The 23,512-nt window shown below is 37.2% G+C and overlaps 1 protein-coding gene and 2 pseudogenes across 16 annotated transcripts in view; 2 read left to right on the forward strand and 1 right to left on the reverse strand.

The window, feature by feature from the left end:
• SLMAP (sarcolemma associated protein) overlaps nucleotides 1-23,512 on the forward strand; it is a 139,307-nt gene that overhangs the window by 60,992 nt on the left and 54,803 nt on the right. For all 16 annotated transcript variants that reach the window (XM_029916312.1, XM_029916325.1, XM_029916319.1 and 13 more), the window contains exons 3-6: nucleotides 13,357-13,429; nucleotides 18,124-18,160; nucleotides 20,010-20,072; nucleotides 23,183-23,278. In XM_029916312.1, the coding sequence (XP_029772172.1) occupies nucleotides 13,357-13,429; nucleotides 18,124-18,160; nucleotides 20,010-20,072; nucleotides 23,183-23,278 (269 nt within the window). The remainder of the gene's footprint in view (nucleotides 1-13,356; nucleotides 13,430-18,123; nucleotides 18,161-20,009; nucleotides 20,073-23,182; nucleotides 23,279-23,512) is intronic.
• On the forward strand, nucleotides 1,139-2,742 carry LOC115273295 (annotated as a pseudogene).
• Nucleotides 11,299-11,678, reverse strand: LOC115273318 (annotated as a pseudogene).

The raw sequence follows: 23,512 nt of genomic DNA on the forward strand, positions 1-23,512 counted from the left end.
GAAGAAATCAAAAGGGGACCTTTAAACTATATAGAAAGGAAAGGAAAGGGGACTTATACCAAAATACAGTAAATCCTTTGCTCAAATAAAAATTGTGATTTTAAATTCCTTCTGTACTAAAGAAGAAAGACAATGAAGGAACTTGGCAGTTAGAAGAAATTAGAAAAAAAAAAAAACAAAAAGAAGCTGGGAAATAAAAAGCAGAAATTAATGAAATAAGCAAAAAACTGTAGAAGGGATAAAGAAACCAAATGCTGGTTCTCTATAAATCAACCAACCAGCGAACAATAAAATGGGTAATTCTTACTAGGTTAAAAAAATACTAGCAGAAATATGTAAGATAAGGAATGAGGAAAGATACATAAACACAGATACAGGACATACTAAAAGAATTTTAGGAAAGTGCATGTCAACCTATGGCAAAGAAAAAGGAAAAAAAAGCAAGAGTAAATTGTTTTTCTAGCAAAATTACCCCAAGATGTAGAAAACTTGAGTACCTTGATTTTTTTAAAAGAGAAGAGGAAGTTATTATAGATTGACCAGAAACAGGAATTCAGGGCTAGAATTTAGCTTATTTTTAAGAACAGATAAATTCAATGTTATTTAAATAACCCAAACATGCATTAAGGTCGAAACCTGTCAAAATCCTTTATGCAGGATTCTGATAAAGATATAGTACAAAAAAAGAAAACTAGAACTAATTTCACCTGTGACAATAGATGAACAATTCTGATTAAGGTATTAATAAATTAACTTCAGAAAAGAAACTAGAATTAACAACAAAGGAAGTTTTATTCCAGGAATGCAAAAATGATTCAGTATTGGGGAAATCTTACCAACATCATCCACAAACGAAAACTGAAAAATACGTAACTGTATAACCAGCAGGTATTGAAAAAACACTTGATCCTTCTCTTCCCAGCTGAGGTGGCGGCTGGCCTCCCTCCTCTCCAGCTCCATTTTACCTCAAGTCCTGGCTTCCCTTTTCTGACAGGACCTGAGGAGTCTGAACAGTTCCCCTCTTATTTCAGGGTGGGCTTATAGCCCCTGGCCCTAGAGTCCCTGTGCTTTCTCCTTTCCTTGGGCATTGGTCCCTGCCCTCCCCTTGCCATGAATGCGGAGTAAGGTGTGATCTGTGATTGCACTGGGCGCTGGCCTGATGGAATATATCCTGTCAGGTATAGCATCAATGAATGAAAAGAAAATTCTTCACATGGATAGAAACCTATATTGAGGAAAAAGTGCATCTATAACACCTCTGGAAGATTTCTACAAAAGATTTAAAATACCAGGAGCATCACTGGCATTAATGGGGAGAGGAGGAGACTGGAATGTTGTCTTAGTTCCTAAGTTCCTTATGGCCAATGGTCAGCTGGTTAAGATGGTGCTTTATACATGGGTGCCTGGGTGGCTTGGTCAGTTAGGCATCTGACTCTTGGTTTCTGGTCAGGTCATGGTCTCTCGGTTCGTAGATTAGAGCCCCGCATTGGGCTCTATGCTGACAATGCAGTGCCTACTTGGGATTCTCTCTCTCTCCTCTCTCTGCCCCTTCCCCACTTGCCCTCTCTGTTTCTCTCTCAAAATAAACTTAAAAGAATTAAAAAAAAAAAAAAAGATGCTCTTTATTTCCCCCCCACGCATGCAAGAGCAAAGGGCTTTATTACAGGTTTAGGCTCACAGGGTCCTAAACTCGGACTCACAGACTTTACTGGCATGGTGGATCCATGCTCAGAGCCAAAAGATGCTGCTTTATACAGAGGTTACTCGCTATCTGGATTTCAAAGTGACTGAAAGGGGCTTTGTCTAGGGAGGAAAAATCTCCAAGGTTCCTTCCACTAAAGCAGAAGCCCTGGCATCTAGTTTAATGGGACTGTTAAAAAGTGTTACTTCCCAGAACTTTTGAGGGTGTTGATCAAGAAGACTGCAATGTGAGAGTTTGACAAGAAATTTAACTTGGTACAAGATGTCATAGATTTTGCTGGCCATGCCCTGGCACTTAATAGAACTGATGACTATTTAAATTAACCACGTTTTGAAACCATTAATAGGATTAAACTTTATGGTAAGTCTCCGGCAAGATATGGCATACTTTTATCCACTCTGTGGCCTTGAAAAACTTCCACAAGAATTTGCAGGGTTGAGTGCTATTTATGGTGTTACCTACACGCTCAGTAAACCACTGAAAAAAATCATTCTGCAAAATGGAAAAGTGATTAGTGTGAAATCTGAAGGAAAGGTTGCTGCTGTAAGCAGCTCATTTGTGATCCCAGCTATGTAAAAGACTGGATAGAAAAAGTGGTCCAGCTGATCAGAGTTATCTGCATCTTCAGCCACCCCCAAGAACACAAGTGATGCCAATCCTGCCAGATCATCACTCCCCAGGACCCAGTGGAAGTCACATAGCTATGTCTGCTTGATCTCCTCCACACACAATATGGCAGCACAAAGGAAGTACATCTCCATGGTACAGCGGTAGAGACCAAGGAACTAGAGAAAGGAATCAGACCAGCTTTGGAGCTTTAGGAACCAATTGAGCAAAAATTTGTTAGCATCATTGACTTCTTTGTACCAAAAAATTTGGTAACAGAAAGCCATGTCTTTATTTCCTGCACATATGATGCTCCAACTCACTTTGAGACAGCTTGTGATGACATTAAAGACATCCATAAGAGGATGACCAAATCCAAGTTTGACTTTGAGGAAATGAAGCACAAGAAAAATGACATCTGTGGGGAAGCCTAACAGCAGTACATTTTATCAACTAATTAGAACAAACTTAACCTTTGGCAAATGATGTATACTGTATGAAATCAATATTGTAAGGCCTGCTTTTGTAATCAAAACTGAAATTCCTAAGTATTCCTAAACTAAATATTCTTTCCCTTTCTTTCTTTTTAAATTTAATGGGGGGGGGAGGGGAGGAGAGAGAATCTTAGGCAGGCTCCTATCAGGGTTCAGTCTCATGACCCTGAGATCATGATCTGAGCTGAAATCAAGAGTTGGATGCTTCACAGATTGATCCACCCAGACGCCCCATTCCTCCTTTTTCTAATGTGTCTTGTTTTTGTGGAATGGTTATTCAGAATTGGCAGGTTACCATATTCTGTTCAGTTTAACCAATACTGGCTTCCCCCCCCGCCCCCGCCAGTGAAGGATCAGTTTTTAAAAAACATTGATATTGATATACAGCTCTTGATATAGTATTTGTGTCTTTTAATCAGTGTAGCCTTTGCAGTTAGGTGCTTTTACTGCTCAGGAGCTGGATCAGTACAACTTGTGTGCTGTCCTCATAACATTAAGGAGATTCAGAATTGAATATTCCACAATTTGGGACAGCATCCCTATGTTTTCCCTATACTTTTACATTTTGTGTTCTGTCAAATATTATGAGTGCCCACGTAACACGGCCACAAAGTTGGGGGTATGTGGGCCTAAAATTCTAACGCAACGCCAGACTAGGAGAGTCATTTTGGAGGAAGACTGTGTGTGGTATTTTAACCTTATAAAATTGAAGAGAGCAAAGGGGGAAAGAAACCTATCATAAAATAGATAAATGTAGAAGCTGCTTTTGTATCCCAGGTCTGGCTTCTTCAACAGACCGCGCTGCAATGCAGTATTGATTTGACAGAGCCTTCACTTCAGTGATGTCTGTCTCCATATGGCTTCAAATGAGTTCTATACTGCAAAATAAAGCCAAACTCTGAAAACAGAACAAAACAAAATGAAAGAAAGAAAAGACATTTTATTAAATTTAGGAGTTGTTACTAATAAAAATTCTAAATAAGTAGAATGAATAGAGAAAATTAAGTAAGAATTCTAATTAAAATAGAATAAAAATAACACAAATACTATACAGGTATAAAAATGTATGAAGTGAATTTGCATATCAATAAGGATAAATTTCACTTGATCTTAATCAAAAGGCTGAGAAGCGATATTAATAAGGATAAATTTCAAACATTATATCTCAAGCAAATTACAGAAGGATGTGTGTAGTACAATACTATTTACATAAAACATGAATTAATGCAAAACAGTACTTCATAGTGCTTTTGAACACATTTAAAGTAAGGATATAAAATTATGAAATTACAAAAAATAGCTTGTGAGGATGTATGAAAGGATTTTTTTGCATCAGTGTGCATTGAACAAAAAAACACAGTAAAAGCATAATTTAAAAATTGCCCAAGATGTAGCTGTTAAAAAGGTTAAATTAGGAGTGTATGAATTGCAGGAATTTCTATAAGATATATTGTTGAGGAGAGAATTATTATTAATAATTCCATTATTTTAAGAAGTCTCGGGGCTCCTGGGTGCCTCAGTTGGTTAAGTGGCTGACTTCACTCAGGTCAAGATCTCATAGTTTGTGAATTCGACCCTGGCGTCAGGCTTTGTGCTGACAGCTCGGAGCCTGGAGCCTGCCTCTGATTCTGTGTTTCCCTCTTTCTGCCCCTCCCTCTCACGCTCTGTCTCTCTCTCAAAAAATGAATAAATGTTAAAAAAAAAAAAAAAAAGAAAATTTAAAAAAGTCTCACCATTTCCTATAAGTGTAGGCAAAAATGTATGCTCGTATCTGATTATTTGAACATGGGGAATAAAGCATGGAGGGATGCGTGTGGTCATTACTGTGAGTCACCCTGAAGTGGGTGGAAAGGAGAAGTAAAGGAGAGGGAGCCAAATTAAAAAGCGTGGTGCTAATAAAACTGCAATTAAAAACCTTCCACTATCTGTGACATTTACATATTTATGTAAAAAATAATGTATGTGTAAAAGGAAATTTCAAAAAATATATACAAAAATGGTTTTTTAATACATGTATGTGTGTATACAATCATAATTTTATTAAAAAGGTGATAGGAACCTGATGTCATTGAGCATACCCATTCATATTAGTGTCTATTCTATTCCATCCTTTCCAAAACAAGCTGATTTTGATGTTTGGCTTTCCACATAGTGTGACTCCACAAAGAAAACTCATTGGTCAGTCAGTACTGTACAAACTTGCCCTAAAGATATGAAATATTGTAAACAAATAGGATGATATTCTAACAGATTTTTTTTTTTAAGAAGCAAGGAAAAGAGAAAGCCAGCCTATCAGATTTACCTGGAATGGGGCCTTAGGAGCCCAGTGCTAGCTATTCTTCTGTTCTAAAACCCACAAACTGCTCAGACAGAGCATGTGTTTCCTGGGTCATGTAACATTGTAGTAAACCTCTGCTGCAAAGCTTGGGGCCAGTTAGTTCTGTAAACTTGGCCTATAACTGCAGTTATATCACCGAGTTGCATCACCGAGGTCCACTTCACCAATATCTGTTCGAGGTAAGCCCCTTTGAACAAGGGGCCTATTATGAACAAGGTTAGTGTATCTTCCTTTTGCATTGTGCTCAAACTGCCCTCAATTACTTTTACTCCCCGCAATAGACCTTGTCTTTTCTGGTCTTCAAGCCCTTGCACGTGCTTTTTCCTTTGGCTAGAAACTTTTCTAGGCTGGAGAAGGTGCCTTTCCATGTCCGTTTTGCACATTACAGTCTCCTTTGTTTGTCTCCCTTACTAAACAGCAAGCTGCACAAGAGCAGGTGGTGTGTCTGTCTTCATTGTTGAATCTCCACGTGCAGCCTGGTACATACTGGTTAATAAATTTTAAAATGTCTTATGAATCTTATTCTACCATGTTACATAAGTTCTTCCTACCACCTTACCTCGACTAAAATTTTGACAACCTTCATCCTAACCCAGAAGCTTAATATGTGGATCAGAAACTGGCAACCTTCTTGTTCTCCACCACCCTTTCTATTTTGCTGTGACTCAGTTACTTCTCTTTAACCTATATAAACTTTAATTTATTCATCTAATAAAATGGGACTCTTGATACTACTACCTACCTCAAGGTTTATGATATGATGTTCGATGTGAACACTGATAAAGTGTATACAAAGTTCTCATCTCTGTGACAGGTACTTTTATTATTCCTAAAACCTTTGCCAGTGATTTGTATCATCTTTTCTTGCCATTAAGTCTATATCTCTTTCTCAGTAGCTACACCCCAGGCTTCTTTACCTGTCTGTCCTTTCAAACCTGTCATTGGCCATTTCAAAGTTATTCTTACTAACTTCTAGACTACCCCTTCACTTTTGGCTTTGCTGTCTTTTTTCATTCCTAGCTTTTGGTAACTTTCACCAGAAGCTTTATGTTCTTCCACTTTTCAGCTGCTAGGGAAAATCACAAAGCTGATTCAGCAGAGATTCTGCCAGATTTGCAGGGGTGACTAAGAATCTGATGGCATGGCAGTCTTCTTTTGTTCACTTAAAAAGTGGATTCTCCACCCAGGAATTATCTGCAGCACAATTACCTGCAGAACTTTTAAAACTACAGATATCCAGATCCCACTCTTCAGTCCTAAGAAGGAGATTTGCAAGGTGTGGAGACTGAACATACCTATTTTTTTAAAGTTTATTTATTTATTTTGAGAGAGAGTGAGAGAAAAAATGTGCACGCATTGGGGAGGGGTAGAGAGAGAGGGAGAGAGAATCCCAGGCAGGCTCCATGCTGTCAGCCAGGAGCCCATTGTGGGGCTCAATCCTGTGAACTGGGAGGTAGAACCTGAGCTGAAATTAAGAGTCAGCCGCTGAGCTGCCTGAGCCACCCACATACCCTGGAACATACCTGTTTTTTAAAAAGCCTTGGTTGTTCTTTTAGAAAACTGGTTTAAGAACCCTGCTCAATCAAGTTTCTGGCCGCAGCTTTTTTATATGCTTTCCCTTGTCTTCGAGCCCCTTATAATTACCCTGAACAAAGCTTAATTTCCCCTTCAAACTAGAACATTCTACCAATTTCCCAATTTCTTGTTATTACTCCATCATTCTCTCAAACACTCAGAATCCTGATATTTTTCTGAATCTTGTCTCTTCCTTAGCCCTAGCAGCTGTGCAATCCAGGCCATTTGTCTCCTTTCCCTGCTCCTGCTTGTGTCTCCTGTTGCCAGCCTCAGGTGTTACGCTAGCTCTACACTTCTCACTGCCGTACTCTGCCAACCCATTGCCGCCAGCACATTCTTCTGTTACAGCTTTGTTTGTCATTCTCCTGCTTTTAGAAGGCTGTGCCATACTGTACAATAAAGTCCAAAATGCTTAATTGTACACTTGAGGCCCTCAAAAATGTAGACTCGGTTCAGAGTTTTGATTTTGTTTCCCATTACTTTCCTTAATATATGTTAAGCTGTTAAACTAGAATTTAAGGTAAGGTGGTTATAGAAAAGATTTTTTTTGAATCCTAGCACTGCCACTTGCCAACGGTATAATCTTAAGCAAATTAACTTTAGCCTTTTTGACCTTGTCTTATCTGTCTCATCTGTAATATGAGATGTAAAAATGACTATTTACATGGCTTGGTGTAAGTGGTTAACATGTGTTGTGTAATTAGCCTGGGGCCTGGCACCTGGCGGGCCCTGCAATACATTCTTTACCTGTCTTCTCCAGTCTCCTCCAGCTGCCCTCCTTCTCTTTCTGTGCCTTTGCTCAGGCCTTTCTCTCAGCCTTTCCTTCCATTTCTAGCTACTGAACTCTTTTTTTTTTTTTTAACCTTTTTAATAAATCCTTCCCCTCACCTTTTCTATTCCAAATTCCCATAGTGTACCTCTTGTAGCATTTGTGAAAAATGTCCCCCGTGGTTGTTATGTTAGATATTTCTCGTTCTCTCTACAAAATAAATTGAAGTCTCCTCGAGGACAAGGACCTAGTCATCGTCATCTTGGTTTTCCCCGTCTTTACCAGCATACTGCTTTGTAGCCAGCAGGTTCTCAGTGATGTTTGGCAAACAGGTAAAGCCGAAGAACCACGGCTCCATGTGCATAAATCAAAAAGTAAGCCAACAATTAGTATTGCTCCATTGTATGCTAGAGAAATAAAGAAGCAAATGAATTCACATACACAGGGAAAGAATTTTCCCCACCAAATAAATAGCTAAAAACAGAATTTTTGGGAGAAATCGCTGACTCTGAGTCTAGGCAGGAAAAGTACAGGGTAAGCCTAGAAGGTTCTGTTATATTATAAAGCAATGAAGTTATCCAAGACTGCTAGGGTTGTGTCAGAAAACTGAGGAATTAACACGGAGTTCCAATTGATCAAAGATGGGACAGTTTGAGCAAATAACAATAGATTGAAATATATCAAATGTGCATAAATCCATGCACTTAAATAATACTAAAAAGAAGGCAGAAAGATTTGGTCACCCTTGGAAGCCTAGACAAACCATTTTGAAAACAAGCAAATAAAGAGAAGGCATACACACTTATGCTACCTTTCCTATAGGAATTATTCTTGATATAAATAAGTAGGTGAGAAGGGAAAGCTTTTTATTACTGTGCTCCAACTCACGAATGAAGACAGAATGATAGAATATCAATACAAAAATTTCTCTAGAATTAATGTTACTTGTCTCTTCAGCTAACTTACCCTGCCTCTTTACTGACTTAAAAAAAAATCTTTAAATCAAAAGTTTTATGAAGCAAAAAATTCAGGAATGAAAGTTTGGTAACTCTTTTATCTTAGATTGCAGCCAAAAGACAGTGAAGCAGATTATTACCCAGTTTGGAAATGTTAATACCTCTCATTTAGGTCTTGGTTTTATACATGTTTCTTGTACATCTTTGGTCTTACTTGTTGTACTTCCTATTACTGTCACTCATTTCAAGAGATCCTTCAAGGGGCATCTGGGAGGCTTAGTCAATTAAACATCTGGCTCTTGACATTGGCTCAGTCTTGCTCTTGTGGGATCAAGCCCCATATCAGGCTCCATGCAGTGTGTGTGGAGCCTGCTTGGGATATTCTCTCTCTCACTCTCCCCTCCTCCCCCCACTCTCCTCTCTCTCTCTCTCTCTCTCTCTCTCTCTCTCTCTCTGCTTTTTCCCACTCTCCTCGCTTGTACTCTCTCTCAAAATAAATAAATACTAAAAAAGAGAGAGATCTTTCAAACTACTCAAATATAGAATAGCGTTAATCTTCCTACTCAGTGCAGGAACAGAAATAGAACCAGACTACAACATACCCCAGAAGTTTCAGTCTCCCAGTCCAGGGCCTTAAACACCTTTTTAAATTAATCACAGTGAACACGGGTCTTTTAAGTGATGTTTGTGTGAAGAGGCAATAGAAAAGACTGACTTCATACCATAAAGTAAATATATTAACTCAAAAACAAAATAATCTGTGTAAGATAATAGAGGAAAAAATCACAGTTGACAGCTTGGTAGTCTTCATTTTGATTTTTAATGAAGTCTCACAACTCTAAGTAATTGCAGATTTTTCTCCATAGATACCTTGTTTCTTTGATTCAGACACATCTGTTTTTCATGTTTTAACATTTCTGAAATTTGCATGTAGCTTATAATGCATGTGCATACAGCTTTCCTTGCTGTCAGAAAGCAGAGCATTCCTATGAAACCTTTTAAAAATGGCATAAAGTGGGGCGCCTGGGTGGCTCAGTCGGTTGAGTTTCTGGCTTCAGCTCAGGTCATGATCTCACGGTTCATGGGTTCGAGCCCCACGTCGGGCTCTGTGCTGACAGCTAACTCAGAGCCTGGAGCCTGCTTCAGATTCTGTGTCTCCCTCTCTCTCTGACCCTACCCTCCTCAAGTTGTCTCTCTCTGTCTCTCAAATATAAATAAAAAACATTTTTAAAAAATGGCATAAAGAAGCACTTACCATTAATTTATATGGAAAAGTTTAGAGTTCCCAGACCCGAAAAGTAACCTCTCTTAAGCTTTTCTGTTACCTTAGGACATTCTTGCTAATGGATGCACAGGGTAAGCTGAGATAAAGCACACATGCTCCCAGACACATTCCAAGTTCTGGCAGCTCAAGGCTGAGATGCTGAGCGTATTTCATGGGGAAGGAGCTTCGTGGGGCCTGTCTCACTATCTCCGTAACAGCTTGCTGCAAAACAAATGCTGAATGCTGCTTACGCTTTGATTTTCATATTAGCCAAAATCCTCTTCAGTCAGGAAATTAGTTACTAATGTAGGTTTTTCACAGATGTAAAGTGATGTAACACAAATTTTTAAAAAGCAACAGGTACTTGTATTTAATATGGCAGTGATCCTGTGCCCTACTTAATCTGCCCAAGAAACTTTTAACTTGTGTGTTTTACAATTAATTTTATTTTTGAATCTTGGAAATATGGTAAATGTTGTTTCTGGGTGAATTTTGAGTGAAATTTGTTTACAAAATTCTTCATAGAATATTTTAGAGCAGTACTTGCCAAAGTTTTTTTCATAATACTGTATATATCATATATAAAATACCCTAATATTAGTTCCTGTGTTAAGAGTTCCAAAAACGGGGGACTGAGATGCTCAATGTTCAAATAAACTTGGAAAATGCATCTTACTTTTAGAGCCTTATGATGGACAAAAAGCCCTTTAAGCTCTGTGAAGGACTCATTTAAAAAAATAAAAATGCTTTCCATCTCTTTTTACCAAGTATTTTCCAAACTTTTCTGACCCCCAAATCCTTTTTTGTTAACACCTGGTAGCACTTCATTTTGGAAAATACTGCTGTCTAGAGTTGACTTATGTAGGTAGTTTTAGATACTTATCTGTTGCAAATTAAAAAAACAACTGTTGGCTGCATCTGTGTATCTAGTTGTCACAAGAACCTTTTCAAAGGCATGGTTGGCTAGACTAGATGGTCAGCTTAGTCAGACGTGATCTTCAAGTGCTTTCAGTAGTACAGCCACTCTGTGCCGCCCAATCAGTATTAGCCCCGGATTCATCTCACAGATTTGTACATCAGTCCAGTTGCTGGACTTTGTGGTGATAAATCTGAGCAATGGAAATTGTGTTGAAATATATCACAGCTTGTCAGCTCTGGCACTGCAGTCTTATTCTGTAACTCACTGCACCGATTTCTTTAGACTTTATTATCAGTTTAATAAATATATTGGTCAGGTGTCAGTACTCCTGGATCTTCTTGTATTGTGCTCATATATTTATTGTAGTTTGTTTATAGTAAATCTCTGGGAGAGCCATAGAGCTGGGATAAATCTTCCCCTTCCTATATTTTGCCAGGAAAAAGAGGGAGTTAGGTGGTTTTTTAAAGGGTGGGTTAACCCTACTGTCCTCAAAGTAAGAGATGTCTTTACCTCTGTGTAATGAAAGCTGTAAAATATTAACCAGACATGTTCTTTTGCACATTCGGTAATCATTTATTAAATGCCTAGTGTGTATCAAATAACTCTCCCTAGTACAGGATTTTATTTTTATTTTTTTCCAGTCAGGCATTTTATTTGTATGAACGTATTATATCCCTAGAAAAAGAATCCTAGGATTTTCCCTCCAGTGTGTTTTCGTCTTGCTTCTTCATGGGCCATGATGCCAGCTGAGGTTGTCAGTACAATGAAACCAAAGTGGCGGGACAGGAGCAGATTATTCTGGAGATCTTGGATCTAGATCTTGGAGTTGTACATCAAACCTGGGGCTGATCTCTCCACACTTGTTTAACCTGCCTGTGAGGTTCACAGCAATTTTCCCAGATTTCAAATTCGCCAGTGTAACCATGCTGCGTCATTATAGTCAGAAATCGGACGATGACTTTGGAGCATGGCCTGATAAGAACCTGGTGTTTGCCTTTCTTTTTGGCATTGTTTATGCTCTTGAGCGCGTCTGCCAGGACATTCATGCGCACCATTGTGGTGGCACGGAAAGATGGCAGAAAGACTAGTACAGGATTTTAAAAGTGAAAAGCAACCAATCCTTGTTCCTCTCACAGAATTGACTCTAACTGGTCAGACAATGGTTGTATAAATGATAAATATTCGTAATGCAGTGTGCTCAGTATTATAAGAAGTAGGTATAGGAGACTTTGGGGACCCCTAACTCAGATACCAAGTTTGGTGAAGGGAAGTAGAGGGTCTGAGCTGAATGGATAAGTGGCATTTGAAAATTGAGTAAACGTTGCTAAATTTCTTAAGTTTACTGTGTATTTCCAGATGTCAGAATAATATTACTTCATGTTTTTAAGATCATCTTAATGATTCATGGGTCTGATCACTTAATGAGTTACCCGTATATAAATGCATTAGCTCTAGTCTTAATAAGTTTTATTGAGATATAATTTACTTGCAACACCAATTTTATAAGCACAACTCACTGTTTTGACAAATGTATACAGTCATATAACTGCCACCCCTCTGATCATGATACAGTAGATTATACATAGATGGTATATTATGCATTAGCTTTTAACTAGATTTTGGTACACTAAATAAATGAACTCTTTGAGCCGTAACCCTGGAAAATGTAATCTCTGAAGGACAGAGACATAAAAAGCCATCAGCCTTAAACTAGCAGAAAACCTTTTTCTTTCTTTTTTTTTTTTTTAATGTTTTTATTTTTGAAAGACACATAGAGTGCAAGCAGGGGAGGGTCAGAGAGAGAGAGGGAGACACAGAATCTGAAGCAGGCTCCAGGCTCTGAGCTAGCTGTCAGCACAGAGCCCAATGTGGGACTCAAACCCACGAACTTTGAGATCATGACCTGAGCCGGAGCCAGATGCTCAACTGATTGAACCACCCAGGCGCCCCAAAAGTTTTTTTCTATAAAACCCATATACAAAGAGAAGCTCTGTATAAATGCTGCTTTTGTGGAGTTTTATCTCTTGAAGTCTTCAGAAGGAAAAGGAGGAAATAAGAACCAATAGTAGGAAGTTGTCTGTAAAGTGACTGGTGTGATGTTATATAAAAATGTTTAGGGGTGAAGGGAGAAAAAGCACCAAGAATACAGAACCACAATTTTGAAAAATGAACTGGAAACCTCAGACTTGAGCTATAGCCAACAGCTCTGATATTTAATAACAGAGTCCTAGAAGCAGTCTCACTTGTCTGAGGTCTTGGTTTTCTCACTCATAAAATGGGGAATTGAGTGGCATATTCAAGCCATGTTATGCAGAGTTTTGTGAGGTGTGGCCAGAAGTTACAGGTTGAGGACAGGAGAACTAGTAATCAGGGCTAACTTTTAAACTCGGGAATAGCTGGAGTTAGGTTTTGATGCCAACAGATAGTGGGAAAAGTGCATTTCCTCTCCTCAGTTGTATTTCTGAGCGTTCAACTGACCTTTTATGGACTGTCACAGCATTGGAGGTTAGAACACTTAATGATTCTATCTGTAATTCTGCCTTGCAACTGTGATTCAGAATGCATAGAGAGGACTTTCTCCAAGGGAATAAATATTGTCATTAAACCATCAGATTTTTCCTTTCCTGGAAGTTATTACATTTAAGAATAAAATATATGTTTGAATATGAGAGATATGAAGGTTTGTGTTTTTAAACAATTACTTTATCCATCTTATTTTTCTTTTTTAACCAGTTACCCATGGGTGTATTGTTTCTACAATAAAACTTTTTCTACCAGATGGTATGGAAGCCCGGCTCCGCTCAGAGTGAGTATAATTTAGTTTTTGTATTAACTACCATGGTTAATAACATTCTAGATGGTGGTATACTGTTAACACTTAACGATTATTCTAATAATGGTGAAAATTGATGCAGTAATTTTAGAATATAATATACTTTATTTTAATTGCTTTTCATGTTAGCTATAATTCTAGTAAATAATATATAGGGAGGCACAGGTTATTTTGTTTCCAAATTTAACTTTACAATTTATATTTTGATGGATAATTAGTTGTTTTTCAAAATATTTAGGGTATGTAAGTCACTGGTGAGTGATAACTATATTTAAAAATTTTTTTTTAATTTAGTTTATTTATTTTGAGAGAGGGAGAGTGCAGATAGGAGAGGGGCAAAGAGAGGGGGAGAGGGAATCCCAGGCCCCATTGTGGAGCTCGAACCCACAACTGTGAGATCATGACCTGAGCTGAAACCAAGTTGATGCCTAACTACTGAGCCATCCAGACACTCCTAAAAATACTATTTTTAATGTTTATTTATTCATTTTGAGAGAGAGTGTGTGCACACACTTGTGTGGGTGAGAATGGGGGAGGGTCAGCAAAAGAGGAAAAGAGGAGAAAGAGAATCCCAAGCAGGCTGTGCCATGTCAGCACAGAGCCCAACATGGGGCTCAACTCATGAAGCCTGAGATCACGACCAGAGCCAAAATCAAGTCTGACACTTAACCTACTGAGCCAGCCAGGTGCCCTGAGTGATAACTGCATTTAACATGAGATTCTTAAAGTATGATCGCCTCTGAAGTTAATGCCTGTGTCATGATCTTTTAGGACCTTGAGGGGTGTTGATATAGTTAGTAGCCTATTTTGATGGGAATTTTGGAGGGATTTTCCAATGCTATATTTTTTTTTCTGAAGCAGTGGAAAGACTACTTAAAGGAAGACAAATTTGAAAGAGAAGAGTTACTCATAAAAATGTAAATGTTATGATCTAAATATGAGTGCATTTTAATCTTGGCGCTTTTCACATATTATCATTATAGTAATTATTAATTAAACTTAAGCATTTTTTATTTGGGGAGGGAGAGAGAGACCTTGAATATGCCAGAAGCTTTTTTCTATACCCAGCATAATACTTTTTATCTTTCAAAAGCAAAGACAAAGATCTGAGGATAGGAGGTTAAGGTAAGCAGTAAGTTGAAGGCAAAGTAGAGTAGTAAGAGGAAAGAATGAAAAAAAAAGCAGACTCTCGTATTACCATGACAGTCTGCTTTCATTAGAATTACTATATATTTTGCTTCAGTTAGAAGCTGCCAATTTTTTTTTAGCTTTAAGGATATCTGAAGCAAACCAAAAATTTTTAAAGTTTATTTCCTAAGAAAAATTTAATGTTTATTTTTGAGAAAGAGAGAGCGCGTGCACACAAGAGCGAGCTCTAGGGAGCAGGAGTGGGGGAGGGGCAGAGAGAGAGGAGACACCAAATCTGAGCTGTCAGCACAGAGCCTGACACAGGGCTCAAACTCACACACTGCAAGATCATGACCTGAGCCAAAGTCAGAGGCTTAGCTGACTGAGCCACTCAGGCACCCCTTAACATTTTAAATTAAAAACAATCTGTTTCTTATTCTATATTTTGGTTTATTTATTAAAAATACAGTTAACTTTGGAAACTTCAATGTGACTCAGCTTTTATGAGTCAAGGGTTAAGTTTATTTTAAAAATAAGAATAACTATTAATCAGCTAATGGTGTGTGGCCTCTTAAAGACCTTGATGTTTCTGTGTGATAATGAAATTTTTCTTTCATGGAGTTAAAAGCTTTGAGCAGTTATACGAAGGGTTATCTGGAATCTCAGGTTCCATCTAATAGAGCATGTGACTTTCTCAGTCTATGTTCATGAACTGTGTTCCTGTCCTTCTTGTTTCCCTGTTGCTTTTCATCTTTGTCCTTGTTTCCTTCTCATTGTTTGGTTTTTCTTATGTGGTTAAATATTAGCATCATTTAAAATTTGGCTGCCAATGTCATTGTACACAATCTGGCTGACTTTCTGGAGGTGATTTGGGACAGGCACTTCTCCAGAGCTGGAGGAAGATAGAATAGTCTTTAGAGGCAGCTAGTCTGTTTCAAAGCCCAACTCCACCTATCCTGTGACTTGATCAGACCTCCTTTTTTCTGTGGAGCAGGAATTTTATGAGGAGGATTAAACAAGTTTGCGCACTTAAAGTTTTGTGTAGTACCTGGCATATATTAAGCACATGATAATCATTGGCTGTTTCTATTACTGTAATCTTTTTTAGCATTCAAGATATTTTGGGGTACACCAGAATGCTTTGAGTTTAAGGTACATTATATACATACAATTTAATACTTTTAAGATCTTCTCTAGATAATTCTCAAGAAGTTGGTTATTGGGGTGTCTGGGTGCTTTGGTTGAACGTCCGACTCTTGATTTCTGCTCAGGTCATGATCCCAGGGTTGTAGAGTCAAGCCCCGTGTTGAGCTCCACACTGAGCATGGAGTCTCTTTAAGCTTCTCTCTCTCTTTCCTCTGCCCCTCTCCCCTGCTTGCACTCTCTTTCTCAAAAGAAAAAAAAAGATTCTTTTTCTTCCTTGATTTTTATTATATTGCACAAATATTATTTTATAAAGTAATCTCTACCCCCAACATGGGGCTCATCAAACTCATGACCCTGAGATCAAGAGTTGCATGCTCCACTAACTGAGCCAGCCAAGCACCCCTGTACAAATAATTTTTAAATGATAACAAACAGAAATTGCCTGTAATTCCACAATCCTAACACTAAATATGGTTTTCTTTTTCTGCATTTCCTTATTGCATATGAACTTTTCTTATAATCCAAACAAAATACATCTATATCCAAGATAGTTTCTGTAAAATACATACTACACACACACACACAAATACATTACTTATGGAATGTTTAGCTGGATTTTTAGCCTTTGGTTAACTAAATTTTACAAGAACAGAAAATTTTGTACTTTGGTCACTAAGAAAAATAGAATAAAAAAAACCCTGTGAGTACTATTTGCTTCATTTAGACTTTATTAAGTTCATTTTCCTGTATGTGCATATCAACAGAGAAAAAGGTATATTCCTTCAATGGTTACCTCTGGGTGCTGGCATTAGGTGATTTTTACTTAATTTCCTCTTGCTTTACTGCACACATGTAACCAATGTGTATTACTTGTATAGTAAAGAAAACAAAAGTTTTTATTTAAGATGTCTATCCCATGTTTATGGTCTAGAGAGAAAAGCTAAAGTTGGTGTGATTTTTTTTTTTTAAACCTTTATTGGGCACCAGCTTTGCCATGGTGTTGTGATAAGTTCTCGGGATCCAGAGGTAAATTGGTCACCATGCCTAAAAACACACATGTAAAATTGAAGAAGTAAAGGGTTATATGATCTCAGTGGGAGTCTGTACAGGACCATGTATGCTCAGAAGGGAGGGGTGTGCTGGTTCTTACTATTCCATTTTATTCAGTATTTTAGTGTATTTGTGACTAATTTGATTGAAACAGTTCTTAGGATGTTTGTGATTACTACAGTGGGATCAAAGTCATTTCTATGTTTAAGTCATGGATCAGTTTCTCAGTAGTTTACAGGTGATGAACCAGTTGAATCTAGGAGCTTTACTCTAGTCAACCTTCAAGGTGACCATTAACAGAGCAGCAGCTACGATATGGATATGGAGTGATTAGCAACTGGTAGGGGACGTGGGAGGCAGCCTTGCTTTCTGTTCTCTCTACTTAACCCAGCCCCCACCCAGCAGCTTAGCAGGCATTGTAAGATAGGCCCTGGCTTCCTTAGCTGCCGTGCTCTCCTGGGAGTGGTCGTAGGACCGAGTGCTACCATGTTCACGGTACCGTTTAAAGCTCTTTATTTCTATTAGCACATTTAATACTCACAATAACCCCTAGGGTTGTTTTTTTATGATTATCCACATTTTATAGAGGAGGAAGCTGAGACCTATAGTGCTTATTAGGTAACTTGCCCAAGATCGCACAGCTGGTAAGTAGAACCAGAATTTGGACCCAGGCAGCACGGCGTCCAAGCCTGCATACTTAACTGCTACGGGACACTCACTGCCTGCCTGTCAGTACTTTATAAGGCTGAAAAGGCGATTAGTACCAATTACACTGTCTGTTTACTGCTTAGTTTTAAAGAGGTGTACTGAGTTTAGTTTTCTACTTACATTTAAGCTTTCAGTTGTTAATGTGGGAGGTGGCTGGGTGATAAACAGTAATACTGTTTGTTAGCTAAAATTGTTCTCCACCAGAACAAGTTTACAGATTGTAGCTTTCTTTCAAATAGAACTTTGGTTTTTAAGACTTCGTGTATAGGAATACTTAATTTTCAAGGAATGTAATTTACACATTCCAAAATGAAAAAGGGATATATAGAAGTTCTATAGCCATGAAATTCACCTAAGCCCTCACTCACTAAATAGTGGACCCTCAAAGGGCATTTAATACATTTTGAATTTTGAATTTGTGTTTTAAAATATGTGTAAAAAGTAGATTTGTGTACTTATTACCTTGTTTTCTAAGAATGCTATATATTTATGAAGCATTAAAAAATAATTCACATTCTTTTAATTATGTGAAAGCAAGTGTAGCAGCTTTGGGGTTTAAGATATTCCGGTCCTGTCATACTCTATTTCCTCTCTTGTCAGGAAATTAGATAAAAATTCTAAATTTTTCTTTTCAGTGTCATCCATGCTCCATTACCAAGTCCTGTTGACAAAGTAAGTTAGTAATGATTTTTTCCAAACTAACTCAGCTATATTCCTTTGGAAAATGTTTTTGTTTGTTTTTAATATGCTTTACCTGGGAATGTATTTTTCTTCTGTAACAAAATACATACAGTGTATATAGATATTTGGTTAATTTCAGTCTTCTATCTGGAGAATTTAGGGTGGATATTTCTTAGGAAAAGCCTTTGTTATCTCAAGTAAATGGCTGGTTATATAGACTAGGAATCTTTGTTTTGTGCATACCAGGGGTATGAAGTGTTAGTTACTGCTGTTTCTTCTGGGATACAGTTCTGTCTAGAAATATTTATTAAAGCTTTCTGCCCAAACATTCACCCAACGTATACCTAGAAATACAGAAATAACAGATATATGGGTTTACAGAAATTGTTCTTTTATTGTCCTTGAAAATCAGTTTTAACCTGATTTGGTCAGAAACTTTGTGATAATTACTTGTTAGTATTTTTCCTTTTGTTCAGAAATAATGGTATAATAAACTGTAGATATCATTGCTCAATAGCAAAAAAATATATATCTTTTGACATTAATGTAGATTTTTTTCTTAGTGTACTAACTAAACTATTGGGAAAATACTTTACATTTTTTTCTTCGATGTGGATAAAGACTGAAAGCCAGCCTGAAACTGAAGTTCTCTGTTAAATTCCTTTTTTAGAAGTAAAAGTGGTTAATCATCAAGTCCAGCAATACCAAGAATTATTTCAGTAGTAAATAATGGCCTTGCCAATTTAGGACTCACTTTTAAAAATAATGCTGCTTCTCTGAATTCTAGTTATATTTTTTAAAAAAATATGCTTTCTGAGCTTAATCAGGAATGATGCTATTAACATCATTAGTAAGTTAACACATAGGCCTGGTAGTATTGAAGATATGGATAAATGTTACAGCAACCTATTAGTGCCTTCTTCTTTGGTGGGGGTGTGCAGAAACAATGCCATGGTTTTATGTTCCACACTTGGAAGAAACCCTTATAGAAAGTAATGTTTCATAATACTCCTGAATTCTAAGTATTTTTTTCTGCAGTTCGTAGTTTAAACACCATTATTTCCTATCTTTTTCTTCTTAAACCTACTTAAATAAGGTTTAAAGAAGGGAAAAAAAACAAAGCTCTTTTTCTTTCTTTCTTTCTAGATTTAAAAAAAAATTACCCCCCCCCCCCGTTTTTTATTTATTTTTGAGAGACAGAGAGAGACAGCACAAGCAGGGGAGGGTCAGAGAGAGAAGGAGACAGAATCGGAAGACAGGCTCCAGGCTCTGAGCTAGCTGCCAGCACAGAGCCCGATGTGGGGCTCGAACCCACAAACCGTGAGATCATGACCTGAGCTGAAGCCAGATGCATAACAGACTGAGCCACCCAAGCGCCCCTCTTTTGTTTTTATTTTTTTAAAGACCTGTTTTCATTGCCTCTGGTCATTGGACAAAGCATTATATTTCATGTCCTATCTTTCCCCACACCCTCACCTACAAATCCCATTTTGAAGATGGCTACCTGTAAATGAGTTGTGATTTCTGGATTAAGAAAGGACTGTGTTGCTTTTGTGCTGTGCTTGTGGTTTGGTTTATCAAGGAATGTTTCCACAAGTAGTACTTGTTCCACCACCCTGCTTATAATAAATCTCAGACTGGTCAGCAAAATATATAATACCATTTACAGATTATACACATGGAACAGAAATATTTTGAAAATGAAAGGAACTGGTTAAGCTGAAAAATAATTTTTATTTTGCATACTTCAGTAAATAGACATTTCAAGGACTTGATTTGCTTTAAAGGCTTTTATAAATGTTTTGTGTGACTATTGCTACTTGTGTCATTTTGTTTCTAGGTTGCTGCTAACACTCCAAGTATGTACTCTCAGGAACTATTCCAGCTTTCTCAGTATCTACAGGTAAAAGTAAATCTTGAAAATTCTTAGTTTTTAAAACTAGACTTAAACAACTTAGGTGATTTTGCTAGTTCACAAATACAAGGTAAAGAAATACTGGCTGGCTACAAGTACAAAAGAAATATCTTTTCAAATAGAAAAAAAAAGGATTAAAATTAGGTCTTGTGAAGAAAGAATAAAAAGAATCAGGATTATTAAGTCTAGAAAAGATAGGGTTCTATACAAGAGAAGTTTTGGTCATTTAAATATGAGGGAGTTTCAAAATAATTCTTTATCCATAGATGACTTTTAAAGAAAATTAAATCTGGATAGACTGTGGTTGCTTAGTATAATAGCAAATAATTACATAGCACTTACTATATACCAGACTCTGGTCTACCTCTTTGTCTCCATTTATTTAATCTTCAGAACAATCCTGTAAGGTACATATTTTATTCCCATTTTTATTGATAGAGTAACTGATGGCCTGGAAGGTTAAATAATTTACACAGTATTACACACCTACTCTGTGCTAGAGCTGGGATTTGAACCCAGACAGTTGACCTCAGAGTCTCTGCCCTTAACCACTGTGCTGTGCTACTGGATCTGTAGAAAGTTATCTTGATGAGGATGATACACGGAGTGGGCTCCTGAAGAAGTTAGTGCCGTAGAGAAAGAGCCATACAAATCTTTAAAAATGAAACAAGTTTTGTGTGTGTGTGTGTGTTTCCTCGTGATTTTGGGAGATTTGGGCTGGATTATGTTCTTATTCTGGTGACGGAGTGTAATGAAGAAAAATCCTAGATCAGGAATTTAGAGATTGAACTTTTTATCTTGGCTCTGCTCCTGAGTTCTGTGACTTTGGGTGACTCATTTTACATTTGTAGGTCTTCAACTGCTTTTTAAAAATGATAAGATAAGAGCAAACTAGTGATCCTGGTTCCTACATTCCTTTGAAGAAATCAGTCACTAAAAGCAGTTTTCATTCTGTTAAGAATGTACTAATCTGTGAAAGTTGTCAGAGGACTGATCACCTCTTACCTTCCACTAGGTGTTATGTAATGGTGCATAGAAAAGCAGTGTTACACATTTGCAGTTTAAGTAGAATGTCTAACAGCACAGACTGTAGCCAGAATTCTCTGGACTGATCTGTGACTTTAACCTCTGACCTTTTGGGAAAGTTGTTTAACCCTTTTGTGTCCCTCGTTTTCTTGATCTGTGATATGGGCATAATACTAGCACTTACCTCACAGAATTGTGAAAAATAAATGAATCAACATATGTAAAGCACTTAGAACTGTGCCTGGCACATAAAATGTATGCCGTACATGTTGGCAGTTATGTACCACTCAGTAGGAAGGTACCTTAGTTGACGTAGATCTCTCTTATTTTTGGAAAGAGAAGAAAACTTTGAATTAATCTGGTCTATCCTCCATTTTTCACATGAGAAATATGGGGCTCATCTAGATAACAATGATTTCCTGAGGCTACATTGTATACTTAACAGTCATCACGGACTGTGACTCTAATGTCCTGACTCACTTAATACTCTTTCCAACTTTGTCAGTTTTTTGCATATTCGTAGGTGGGCATAATCTTTCACTGTTCTTTTCTGATTTTTGAAGGAATATTATACTGTGCTTTTTATATATATATTCATCTGTTGAATTGCTAAAGTTCTAATGTAAGTTGTAAAACTTTTGAATAAAAACTGGAGTAGATATTGTCATGCCTTAGAACTAAAAGTAAAGAACTGGAAGTATTAGATTTCTGTTAGGATATGGTTCATGGAATTATAAAACTCTAAATGGAATGGAGTTTAAAAAAAAAAGGTGAAATTACACCACCTAGTGGAAGTAGTGATTATTTGATGGCTTTGTTTTTAAGTAAAAATTTTTGCTCCATTAGTGTAATTTCTTGGCTATTAGGAATGTTTTAAGAGCTTAAAATAAACTTGGCAACTAGTCTCTTTTAAGTATAAGCTGTTTTATTGCCTTTCTTAGATTCCTTAATCTATATTTTTAGAGTTACATTAAAAAAAACAGTACTTCCAATCTAATTAGAGCAGGCTTTCTCTAATCATTATTTATCAAGGATGTGGACAACAATAAATGCATGCTTTAAACCTCAAGAACTGTGTTTGAAGCATACCCTTCTTTCTTGAGATGGTTCCAGAGGTATTAGGGTAGTAATTGTTCTTTGGCTTATGACAGGAATAGAAGAAAGTGACATTTAAATATATGCCGTAACCACTGCTGAATGCTGTGTGAGCATTTTCACCTTGACTTCTAGTGAAGGAGACCCTCTTAACATATCAAATGTTAAGTGATCTAGAGATAAGGTTTGCTTGCCAATGTCCTTCTCTGGAAGAATATTCCTTTGGAGCTGCCAAGTATTTATATAACTCCTTGACTCCTTAATTACATTAGTGGACTCTTATTTTGACATATTTGATTGCTGCTAAGTGGTATACAGAATCGGAACACCTGACAATGCAATAGGCTGTGAAAGTGACACCATCTTTCTCTCTCCTTAAATATATGTATATACATGCCATTAAGAAGTATCTTTGCTACTGACCACATTGTTTGGCATGGTTTGGAATGAGTTTGTTCTGAAAGACATGTATATATTTTTGAAAGTATATGTATATATAAAATGCAGGATTAAACATTTGTTGGGTTCTTCTACTCTGGGTTTTCTTTTTCTTTCTTTTTTTTTTTTTTCTTTTCTTAACTCTTCCTATGTATGTATGTATGGAAGTAAGTAAGTAAGCTCTAAGCCCTCTATGAGGCTTGAACCCACAACCCCAGGGGCAAGAGTCATGCTCTCCTGACTGAACCAGCCATGCTTCCCTTTTAGTCACTCTTGTGAATTATGAGTAAACAGAGAACAAAAACAAGAGGACTTGTTTTCTGTTAACAGTGAAAATTGCAGCTAGGGTACCCCTAACAGACCAGGAAATGAGGCTAAAATGATGTGACTTAACATATATTTTACAAGGTAGATTTGTCAGGTTTGAAAGTAAGATACAAAGTGGGATATGAGAATATTTTCAGAATGTGCTAAAAATTGATTACTCTTCAAGGGATCTTGCTGAGTTCATTAGAATCTCTTGTCATTTGTAATATTAGGAGGCCTTACACCGGGAACAGATGTTGGAACAGAAGCTAGCCACACTTCAGCGGCTACTCGCCATTACCCAGGAGGCCTCAGATACCAGTTGGCAGGTATTCCAGTTGCCTTTGTATTCTTAGTTTAATATTCCTTAAGTGTTAGTTAAACTAAAACTGAAGGTTTTTAAGTAGGCAAAGGCAGAGTTCTTTCCTAATGACCAAATATTGAACATTTAGCATTTTACAGTGGGTGTTGGTCAGTTTTATGATTTTACATCTTTTTTTTTTGGCAATAGCAACCATTTTGATATGTGTTACTTTTTTAATTACCCTGGGATTTTATTTATA

Source organism: Suricata suricatta, chromosome 12, assembly GCF_006229205.1.
Source record: "Suricata suricatta isolate VVHF042 chromosome 12, meerkat_22Aug2017_6uvM2_HiC, whole genome shotgun sequence".
NCBI classification, from domain to species: domain Eukaryota; kingdom Metazoa; phylum Chordata; class Mammalia; order Carnivora; family Herpestidae; genus Suricata; species Suricata suricatta.